Genomic DNA, 12,148 nt, shown 5'->3' with positions numbered 1-12,148 from the left:
GCCCAACCTTCCTTCCGAGGAGTGGCTGGTGGGTTTGAACCGCCAGCCGTCTGGTTAGCAGGCAAGTGTCTTAGCCACTATGCTACCAGAGGGATAAGAGGTATAAATTTGTAAATTATGATAACTACAAAGCAAAAAGAGGGAATAAATGATGTAGTTACAGAACTTCTGAATGGGGAGAAATACAAGATGATATCAAGACAGAATTGACTGTTTTAAACTTGGGAAGATAATAATAAATTATAGAATAACCTCAAAGAACATTCACAAACCTCACCAAAATAAAAATGAAGAAAATAATAAAGGCTCAGTAAGCACTAAAACAAGAGCAGTGAAGGAAAGATAAGAAATTCATAAACAAATGAACTCAGCATAGAAAAATATATTAAACAAAGAAACCAGCCAAGATCCAAAAAACCAAATCTACTGTCAAGTCGATTCCTACTCATAGTGATCCCCATTGGGTTTCCAAGGTGGTAAATCTTTATAGAAGTAGATTGCCATATCTTCCTTCCACGGAGCAGCTGGTGGGTTTGGACCATCAACCTTCTGGTCAGCAGTCAAATGTCTTAGACATTGCACCATCAGAGTTCCTTAAAGAAGCCATCAAACCAAACCAAACTCACTGCTGTTGAGTGGGAACTGACTCATAGTGGCCCCTCCTTGGGCTTCCGAGGTGATATCACTACAGAAGTAGATTGCCTAATTTTCCTTCTGAGGAGTGGCTGGTGGGTTTGAACCACTAGCCTTCTGGTTAGCAGTCAAATACCTTAGACACTACGCCACCATCAGCACCATAATAAAACAACAAAATGACAGCAGTGAGTTCATGCCTATCAATAATTTCACTGAAAGTAAGTGGGTTAAATCTGCCAGTCAAGAGACAGAGAAGCATAATGGTTAAGAAAACATGACAAATTAATATGCTGTCTATAAGAGACACATCTTAGACACAAAGACAAAAATAAGTTAAAAGTCAAAGGATGGAAAAAAAATATACTAAGCAAATGGCAACCAAAAAAAGAGCTGCAGTGGCAATCTTAAGTACTAATAAACTAGACTGTTCTGGTTATCTAGTGCCGCTCTGACAAGAATATACCACAAATGGGATGGCTGTAACAAACAGGAGTTTATTCTTACAATTTGAAGGCTTTAAGTCCAAGTTCAAAGTGCCAGGCTCTAGGGGCTAGGTGAAAGCCCCTCAAACTTGGGGTCTAGCTCTGCCTCCTGCTCCAGGCCAATTAGAGCTAGAGGCATTTCTTCACTCAGACAGCTGCTGGTTTCTGAGACTGAGAAGTCCCAAGATTGACAAGTAAAAAGACACAGTCCCGATATTACCAAACCACATGACAGGCCATGAAATTAAGTCCATCATAAGTCCCATGGTCAGCAGAGCATAGCAAGCTGATGAGCAACGACAAGGCTACATGCAGGGTCCAAGCATGCCATAAGCTAGAGACCATTCTCAAGGCTTCTCCTTAAATATAGGAAGCAGACCACATCCCAAAGGCAGCTACTCAGCTGCTTGTGGTAGATCCCACCATGGAGTTGATTGCCAGTCTCATCATGGGGAATAACTACCACCAGCTACCCAGCCACTCAACCAGGCCCAGCCAAGTTGACACACAAACATAACTACCACACAGACTTTAAGGGAAAAACTAGTAAAAGAGAAAGGATATTATAAAATGATTATTGGTTCAATCCAACAAGGAGACATAACCTAAATTAATATTTATGCACCCAGTGAAAGAGCCTCAAAATGCATAAATCAAACTTTAATAGAATTGAAAAGAGAAATTGACAATTAGCAGTCAAATGTCTTAGGCACTATGCTGTCAGAGTGCCCCAAAATAATAGTAGGAGACTTTAATACACCACTTTTGATGAAGGACAGAACAATTAGAAACTCAACAAAGATATAGAAGATCCAAACAACACAATAAACCAACTAGGATTCATAGATGTATACAGAACACTCTACCCAACAATAGCACATATATATCCTTTTCAAGTACACATAGAATATATGTTAGACCATATGTTAAGCCACAAAGTTAGCCTCAATAAATTTTAAAACATCAAAATACTACAAAGCATTTTCTTAGAATATAATGAAATCAATGACAGGTATATCATGGAAAGTAATAAAAAACATAGAAATAGAATAACATCCTGCTTTAAAAATACTAGGTAATAGAAGAAATAAATTTCTTGACCCAAATGGAAATGAAAACATAACCTACCAAAATCTTTGGAACACAGCAAAAGCAGTGCCCAGAAGACAATTTATAGCAACATACACATAAATCAAGCAAAGAAGCAAGAACCAAAATCAACATCTTAACCCAACATCTCCAACAATTAGAAAAAGAACAGCAAAAAAGGGTATGGTCACCAGGAAAAAGGAAATACTAAAGATTTGAGCAGAAATAAATGAAACAGAAAAAAGAAAATCAATACAAAGATTCCACAGGACTAGAACTTGACCCTTTGAAAGGATTGATAAAATTGTCAAACCAGTGGCAAATTCATAAAGGAAAAGAAGGAAAATATGCAAATAACACAAATAAGAAATGAAATAGTTGATGTCACAAGAGAACCTATTGAAATAAAAAAAGATAATAACAGAATACTATGAAGAATTGTACTCTAGCAAATTTGAAACCCTAGAAGAAATTTACAAATTTCTAGAAACATAATACCTACCCAAAGTAACATAATCTGAGATAGATAATTTGAACAGACCCATCACAAAAGAAGAAATTCAACAGGTCTTAAAAAATGTCCCAACAAAAAAATCCTGGCCCAGATGGCTTCATTGGTGAATTCTGCTAAACATTCAGAACTGAGCAGACACCATTTCTACTTAGTCTGTTACAGAACATAGAAACAAATGTTCAGAAGTCATCACTTCTGAACTGATTGTATGAAGCAAGCAAAACCATCACTAAAAAAGAAAATTATAAACTGATATCCCTCATGAACATAAACACAAATCCTAGCCAACAGAATCCAACTCTTATAAAAAAAATAATACATAATGATCTAGTGGGATTCATACCAGTTATGCAAGGATGAGATATTAGAAAATACCCATCACACACATTAAACAAAGGGAAAAAGAAACCCATATAATCATATCAATTGATGCAGAAAGGGCATTTGACAAAATCCAACACCCATTCTTGATAAAAATTCTCAGCAAAATAAGAATAGAAGGGAAATTCTTTAATGCAATTAAAAGCATATAGACACAAAACAATTGGTCGACATTATTCTTGAGAGAGAGTGAAATCATTCCACTGTGAACAGGAACCAGAGAAAGATGCACTTTACCACAACTCTTGTTTAAATTTTATTGTAAGTCCTAGCCAGAGCAATAAGGCAAGAAAGGGAAATAAAAGGTATCCAAATTGGCAAAGAAGAAGTAAAATTATCTCTATTTGTAGATGATGTGATCCTATACATAGAAAATCTTAAAGACTAACTAAAAGACTACTGGAACTAATAGAAGAATTCAACAAAGTGACAGGGTACAATATCAACACCCAAAAATCTGTTGGATTTTTCTACACTAACAGAGAATTCTGAAAAAGAAATCTGGAAAACAATGCCATTCACAATAATCACCCAAAAGATGAAGTCTTAGGAATAAATGTAACCAGAGATAAAACAACTTAAGTGACCATAATGGATGAATGAATAAACAAACTATGGTATATACCCATAACAGATGTCTTGGTTCTCTAGTGCTGCTATAACAGAAATACCACAGATGGATGGCTTTAACAAAAAGGAATTTATTCTTTTACAGTTTAGGAGGCTAGAAGTCAGAATTCAGAGTGCTGGCTCTAGGGGTTGGGTGAAGGCCCCTTGACCTTGGGCTTCACCTCTGCCTTTTGTTCCAGGCCCGCTGGAGCCAGAAGCTTCTTCTGTGTCACACAGCTATTGGCTGCTGAGGCTGAGGAACTCAAGACTGACAGTAAAATGGCACAATTCCAAGATCAGCAGGCACCATGGCAGGCCACTGGTTCAAGTCCAGGAAGTGGAGATGAAGACTTGGACAAACACAGCATCCAAATATGCCAAGCTAGAGACCTTCCTCAAAGCTTCTCCATTATATACTGGAAGCTGGCTACACCCCAAAGGCAATTACTTAGTTGCTCATAGAAGATTACACCATGGAGGTGATTACAATTTCATCATGGAGAATAAATATATCCAGCTGCCAAGCACTCAAAATCAAGGCCTAGCCAAGTTAACACACAACCTTAACTGCAACAATAGAATACTACACAACATTAAGGAATAAGGATGAATCTGTGAAACACCTCAGCACATGCATGAAACTGGGGAACATTATGGTCAGTGAAATTAGTTAATCCCAAAGAGGCAAATATTGTATGAGACCACTACTGTAAAAAGTAAAGAAAAAGGTTTACACACAGAAAAATTCATTCTTTGAAGGTTACTAACAGTGAGGGGGAGAGGACAATAAATCACTAACTAGAAGCCCTGGTGGCATAGTGCCATTTGACTGCTAACCAGAAGGCTGCTGGTTCAAATCCACTGGCCAATTCTCAGAAGGAAGGTTGGGCAATCTACTTCAGTAGTGATATCACCTTGGAAACCCAAGGAGGGGTCACTATGAGTCAGATCTGACTCAGCGGCAGTGAGTTTTTTTTTTTTTTTTTTTTTTAGGGGGTAGGCACTATTAACTTGGGTGAAAGGAAAGACAATAAACAATAAGGTGGTGGTCAATACAAAATGATCAAAGCAAAGGAAGACACAGGAAGAACACAAAAGTTAAAGGCAACAAAGGTAAATACTATCACATATACAATCCTGCAGTAACAGTAATAACAATAATCTGTGAGTGGATCCATAGATAGAAACCCAAGCGAAGTTTGGGTGGGAAGGCAAATGGGACAATACTGGTGAATATGTATAGGTGTGACCAAGTATATTTCTACATATGTATTTATACATGCTGTAAATATATCCATGAATATAACAGAGCATATAGGGGGAAAAGTTTTGAAAGTTTCTTAGCCATAACCAAACACCTTGAGGGACTGAGTCATTGGGCATGGGGTGGAGGTGGGGGTCCGGACACCTAGTGTCTTAAGAAACACTAAGGTCAATTGGCCTTAGTCCACAAAGATAATGTTCTACATCCCACTTTGGTGAGTAGCAACTGAGGTCATAAAAACTTCTGAGCCATTTAAGGTGCAACTATTGGTCTCTCCCCGTCCAGAGGAAAGAAGAGAGAAGAAAAGCAAAGAAACAAGGAAATAGTTAGTTCAAAGCACTATGGGCCACATTAACCCCATCCTCTGCAACCCTAAGACTAGAACTACATGTTGCCCAGTTACCACTGCTGACCTTTCTGAAAGGGATCACAGTGGAAGGTCCTGGATAGGGTGGGATAAAAATGTGGAACAAAACTCAAAATCATAAAAAAAGACCAGGCTTACTGATCTAATAGAGACTGATAGAGCTCCCAAGACTACGGCCCTTAGACATCCTTCAAGGCTGGAACTGAACTCATACCCATGGCTTAAATTTCATCCAAACCATGTTGTTGTTATTTGCCATCGAGTCGGCCCCGACTCATAGCGACCCCTCCTTGGGTTTCCGAGGCAGTATCACTACGGAAGTAGGAATGCCCAACCTTCCTTCCGAGGAGTGGCTGGTGGGTTTGAACCGCCAGCCTTCTGGTTAGCAGTCAAGTGACAGGGCTATACGATGAACAATAGACCAGGGAGGTGCACACTTATTAGAACAATCAACCATACAAGAGCAAAAGTGCAGCGTTTCTCCAGGGATGAAGCTCAGAAGACATGAAGGAATAGGAATGGAGGATGAAGTTAAATGGAAATCACGGGGAAGAAGTGGAAAGAGAGCTGTTCCACTGTGGGGATTACAGTCAATGTCACGAAACGTATATGTATATGAATTGTTGAATGGAAAACAAATTTGCTCTGTAAACTTTCATCCAAATCACAATAAAAGAAACAAAGAAAAATGAATTGCATATCTACACACCAGCTGAAATAGAAAAATAAAAAATAATAAATATGTTAAGTAGGAATGAATCCAATGAAAGACTTGCAAACTCTTATTGAGTACGTTATAAAACTTCATTAAAACATATTAAAGAAATCTGAAATATCAGGAGAGATATAATAACTTTCAGGTGCAATATTTTAAGATTTCCGTAATTGTTCTATAGATTCAATCAATAACACTTCATTCAAAATCTTAGAATTTTTTCTTAGATCTTGACAGCAGTTAAAAAATTTATGTGCCCAACCAAAAGACCAAGAATTGTCAAGACACAGAAGAAAAAAATGAAGAAACTGAGAAGCCTAGTCTAGTATATATCAAGACTTATCCAAGAGCTGTGATGATTAAACCAGTCAAAAATGATTGGCACAGGGATCTACAAGTGCTCTAATGGCACAGAACAAAACCCAGGAAGCAAATCCAAGTCTGAACAAAACTTGATATAGACGGAAGTGGCATTGTGTGTAATAGGGTGTAAAGTGATGTCCATTCAATAAATGGTATTGACACAGTAGTTACCCCTTTAGAAGAAAGTGAAATCGAATCACTACTTCATTTTATATGTAAAAATAAAATCCAGGAGAATCAAACTGATACAGAAATGTAATGTTTAAACTTTTAGAGGAGATTATAGAAAAATGTTATTTTCATCTTGAGATATGAGAATTTTTAAAATGAATTAACTTGCCTTCACTGTTCAGAAATCACCAAGTGTATTTGGGATGGTTTTTCAGAGACATTTTTCCAGATTTCACCTTGGCACCTGGCTTGCATTTTACTGGGAATACTCTTCAGTGGCCTCTGTGTTGCTGTCATGGGCTGTGAGATTTTCATCTTCAAATTCCACAGTAAGTAGCAGAAGGAAGCATGGGACATTAGTTTACTTATAGTTCCAGTGTAGCCAAGAGTAAGGATGTCCCATACATCTCCCTGGTTTGTTCTTTCAGTCTCAGGCCACAGGGACCATAGTTCTTATCCTCCATGATAGGTGAAATGGATCCCTCAAAAAAGACTGGTCCGGAGGCCCTTCCTACTTCATGTATGGCCAAGAATAAGAGAAAGAATGGTTATCAGTACCTACAGTACATATAAATTTCTAAGAGAAACACCAAGACTCTGGGAAAAAAGTTTTGATGTACTAGATCACCAAATAGTTTTATGAAAGAGGATAATTAATGACAATGAAGTAAAATAATATTCAACCCCACTAAGGGTTTTCACCGTCAAGAACCAATTTCCTGCTCTCTAGGGATGATATTGCCCCTTTAAGAATGCATGCCACTATCTTACCTCCTTCTCCCCACCATCTCCTTCACTCTCCCAGCAGATACCAACCTCCATCTCCACATGCTCCCAAACATCAGTTCTTTTCTTCATAAAGCTGTTCCTTTTCACTTTTTCTCTTTTGAAACCCAGATAAAGGCGTTCAGTACTGAGACATGGGGAAGGAGGTTCAGAGGAGAGTTCTAGAAGTCAGTGTCTTTCAGATCCCCCATATCCTTCCACTTGAGCAAGCAGTTATGGTTGTGTTTGTACCACACATATACTGTATCAATGACTGAATACTTTCTTTCTGTTTCAGGGAAACTTATGAGAGAATTAGGTAAGTGTCTTACTGTACTCAGAGCCTTCTGTACACAGTTTAGCTGGATCCCACCCTGTTGCATGGTTTGAGCCATCTATATGCTTTCTTGGCTCCAGACTGGAAAGAAAGCATGAATAGGTTTAAGAGAAGAGCTGGTTTACTCTCTTCATCCATTAACTGATGAATTTATCCTCAGGGGTCTGCGAGATTTAAGATTGACATCAGGATCTGGAAACTCCCTAAAACTGTGTGCAAAATCTGCATGTTGGTACATTTTGTGGAGAGAAGAACGGCAGAGGTCATGAACTATCTGAGTGTATGTGCGGACCCAGAATAGTTGAAAACCTGGGGGAGTCTCCTCCAATTACCTTACAATTTGAGGCTTTAACCATGCCCTGAATCAGCCACTGAATATTCTGCTTTTGTTTCAAGAAAACTCCAGGAAAAGTCTGGGTAATCATGTAACTGCAGGCAAAGCTTTCTTCTCCTTTGCTCCTGGGCCCTGTTCTACAATTTCAGTCTCTTCTCTATTTTTTTTTTTTTTTCTAGAGAAGAGAAGGATACAAGGACAAGCAGGTGAGAGAAACTATTCCTGCCTCCCGCCCTTTTTTCCTTTCCATGTCCCTAGGTTATGGATTCTTATAACCTGCCATCTATCAATGTCTACAGAGGCAAACTGATGATGGCTGCAGGATTCTGGATACCCTCAAATTGTCTACAAGATGTTTTGGGAGGTGCATTTTTGTAAACCGGGCCTACAGTCTTTATCAGATCTCAAGTTGGTCTGTGACACCCGAAAAGGGCAAATGCCTTTGGTTTCTCCCTTATCCTTGCCTCCTTTCTCAATGAGAGCACTTACCCTGTTGTTCTGTTTGTTTTCAGAATGGAGAGAGGCCCGGAAACACACAGGTACCAACAGATGAGGAGCTGGTGTCAGAGTTTAGTGGGCATGGGAGAGGGAATTAACCTGTGACAGGTATGGACCACTGAGGGGCACTGAGGCCCACGTGGATGCAGATGAGAAATCTGTGATGCCCCATTCAACCTCTGGCTGCAATTACCCTGACCCACTGCAGAGAACTGAGAGCACTAGTGACTGTCTGGGTAGAGGTGAAAGGGAATGAAGAGGAAGGAGGTGGACGGAATTGATGAAGGGGAAGCAGCTGATTATTGGATCATTCAAAGTCTCAGGAAAGTCTAATAGTGATTTGCGTGAAAGGAAAATGTTTGGATAGGGTGGTATATAAGAGTCTACAACACATAGTTGGGCACCTCCAGGGCATTGGTGAGGTTCAGGGCTGCACTGGATGTAAGGGAAGGGCTGAAAGAGCAGTGTCAGATGAAGATTCTGGCTCTGAGACCTCATCTTATACCACTGTAAGCTAGTCTGGAATGGAAATGGGTGACTTCTGGCCCAACCCAAGTACCTTCCTCAGAAACTCATGCTCTCTTTTCTCTCTCCCTTTCCTACCACACTCCAGTGGAAGTGACTCTGGACCCAGACACGGCTCATCCCCAGCTCCACATTTCTGATCTGAAAGCTGTAAACCATATGGATGTTCCGCAGGAAGTGCCCAACTCAGAGAAGAGATTTAAGAAGAGAGAATGTGTGGTGGCTTCTCAGGGATTTTCTTCAGGGAAGCATTACTGGGAAGTGGACGTAGGACTCAAGAAAAGATGGCAATTGGGGGTGTGCTGGGATGACGTGGACAGGAAAGGAAAGGATGTGATTTTGTCTCCCCAGAATGGGTACTGGATCCTTGGATTGAGCAAAGGAGATGGATATTTCACATTCAACCCCAGGAGAATCTGTTTCCCTCTAAAAACCTGCCCTACACGAGTGGGAATCTTCCTAGACTATGAGGGTGGGAAAATTTCCTTCTTCCATATAAATGAACAGTCTCTCATTCATACCATGACACATCAATTTGAAGGCTTACTGAGGCCCTTCATTGAGCCTTGGTCCTATCATGAGGAAAATCATATGCCCATAGTTATCTGTCCAGTGTCTTGGGAATCAGAGAGAAAAGCCCCTTCTCAAAATGTTCCCACATCCCCAGACACAGACAGCCTAGATCCTTGCCCACAGGTGACCACACCCTTCCTCTCCAGGAGTGATGCCATGAGGGAATCATGATTCACAGTCTCCTTTAAACTGCTAAGTTTTCTCTCCTGACTCTAGTGCCTGCAGCAGCCAGCAGTGATAGCATCCATACGAAGGAAGAGTCATGTTACCCTTAGTTGGAGAAGAGAAAGCTGGAAAGTGGGTTTTGTGTGCACAAACTAAGTCCAGCTAAGTAACCTTGGACAAGTCAAAACTTCTCAGCCTCCTTACCTGTTAATCAGGGGCAGTGATTCCCACCTCATGGGTCATGGTGAAGATGAAAGAGACAGTGAATATGAATCATATTTGCATCTGTTTGATGGCATAGTGTTTGCTAATGATTTCTTTATATTAAAGTGTTTGGTCTTTTTATTTATTACACATTATTTTTCTCTATTCCAAATCACTGTTGGAATAGTTATTGGTGCTTGCTCCATGACAGGACAACTAATTAAAGAGGAATTACATTTCCTAACTCATTCTGTGAGGCCAAGATTACACTTATACCAAAATCGGATGAAGATATTACAAGAAAAGAAACTTATTGACCAGTATGCCTCATGAATAAAGATGAAAGAGTTTTAAATATTATTTTGTCAAATTGAATATAATAATGTATTCAGGGAAGCAGGACAAGATAGTGTTTTAAGCAGTCATACACTCTGAAACTCCTACAAAATTATACAAGGAAACAAGCAAATATTGATAAAATAATTTCAGAACTCTAGACATCAGTGAAAAGGTTGGAGTTGAAAAGGGAACAATGAATCAAGTAAAAGGTAACATACCATGGAAGAGCAGAGGTTTGCTAAGGGTCCTTATCCCAAATCCCAAACTGGCTTAACTCAGCCATCTTGGAGCGGCAGCATCTGATGCAATGCAGCCCAGACTTTGTGAACAACCAGCCCACATTAAGGCACCATGGGCCCTACACCTGAGCACACGGACAAGAAAATGTACTGTGGTGTACTCACTGCAGGTTTGGGATTGCATAGGTCTTAGGAAGAAGGGGTTGTCAGGCACAGTGTAGCCCAGCTCTGGTGAAGACACTGTGGGCAAGGACAAGTGAGCAGGCCAACCTAAGAAATAATGATGTGGCACACTTCAGGCCTGGGATCACATAGGTCTCAGTCAGACACAGCAGACACAGTGGAGTGCAGACCAGACTTTGTGAATGGGCAGAGACCAGTAGAGTCACCAGAATGGGTGCCATGGCCCACCATAGGCCCAAATTCTCATGACTCCTGGGAGGGAGCTGTGTAGAATGTGCAATACAGCCCTGATAGTGTGATCAGCCAGGTCTGGAAAAAAGAGACACAGCGAACACAATGTGAATGGAAACTCTTGAGCAGACAGACCTGGGATAGGGAGAACAGAGAATTTACTAGAGTTTCCTTGTGTTCTAGGGAAGACAAACATGACGAGCATAGTGTGGGCCAGTGTACATGAACAGTGAGGACACATGGTGAATTAACAACAGCTGCTACTTTTGGGGTGAGACATGGAGGCTAGTGTTGCACAGGTAACACCTCTGGGAGGGGAGAACCGTGGTTAGTCTGCAACATCTGAAACTCCTGGAAGGAGGGGAGTCTGGGGCCAGAGTTGCATGGCTGGTGCTTGTAGTAGGGGAGGAATAATTTACTGTGAATTAAAGTACATGTGGGGGAGAAATTTCATGAAAGGAAATGTCTTGGCAAGTAGAAAAGCTAGAGTTAAGGTAGTGTTGGTTGGTAAATACAACTGGTATGTTCTCCATGCTTTATAAGGGATATATATAATACACTCATATTAAGATTATAGGGTATTGAAGGTACAAAAAGAACATAAATGGGGGAATTGACACAAGCATAGAGGTTTTGTATATTACTAAAGTTAATTTGGTATAAATATAAGCCAGGCTGGTCTAAATGGAAGATATTAAATGTAATCCTCATGGTACCCAAAAAGAAACTAAAAAATTATAGTCAAAAGGAAAGAAAATGATTCATCTTACACATGCAAACAAATCTATACACAAAAAATATCAGTGCTAGAGGAAAAGAAGGACAAAGGAGGTATGACACACATATACACACACAAACAAATAACACAATGGAAAAGTAAGTTTTCCTTTGTTGGTAATTACCAATGGATTAAATTACAAATAGATTAAATGTTCCAATCGAGAGGCAGAAAATGGCAGATCGGATATAAGAACTTGATCCATCTACACCTCAGGCACAAAGACCTAAATGGGTTTGTGGATGTGAATCTTCAAAAATGAGGTACTGGTATATCTCAGTTGGGTGACTTCAGACCTAAATGACAAACTCCATTTTGAATTAAACTAAGATTACTATTTCTGCTTTTCCAAAGAAAACATTCAATTTTTTTTTTTTTTTAATTAG

At 39.8% G+C, this 12,148-nt stretch overlaps 1 protein-coding gene across 1 annotated transcript in view; it reads left to right on the top strand.

Moving 5' to 3' along the window:
• Nucleotides 1–9,794, top strand: part of BTNL8 (butyrophilin like 8) — a 30,392-nt gene extending 20,598 nt beyond the window's left edge. The window contains exons 4-8 of the mRNA XM_007954286.1: nucleotides 6,807–6,920; nucleotides 7,655–7,675; nucleotides 8,207–8,233; nucleotides 8,540–8,566; nucleotides 9,139–9,794. Coding sequence (XP_007952477.1) covers nucleotides 6,807–6,920; nucleotides 7,655–7,675; nucleotides 8,207–8,233; nucleotides 8,540–8,566; nucleotides 9,139–9,794 — 845 coding nt within the window. The remainder of the gene's footprint in view (nucleotides 1–6,806; nucleotides 6,921–7,654; nucleotides 7,676–8,206; nucleotides 8,234–8,539; nucleotides 8,567–9,138) is intronic.
• The last annotated feature ends 2,354 nt before the right edge of the window (nucleotides 9,795–12,148 follow it).

The sequence above is a fragment of the Orycteropus afer genome, unplaced genomic scaffold (assembly GCF_000298275.1).
Source record: "Orycteropus afer afer isolate SDZICR_OR568_19922 unplaced genomic scaffold, OryAfe1.0 scaffold00455, whole genome shotgun sequence".
NCBI classification, from domain to species: domain Eukaryota; kingdom Metazoa; phylum Chordata; class Mammalia; order Tubulidentata; family Orycteropodidae; genus Orycteropus; species Orycteropus afer.
The sequence above is the reverse complement of the archived record's forward strand: the minus strand, read 5'-3'. Positions and strand labels throughout refer to the sequence as shown.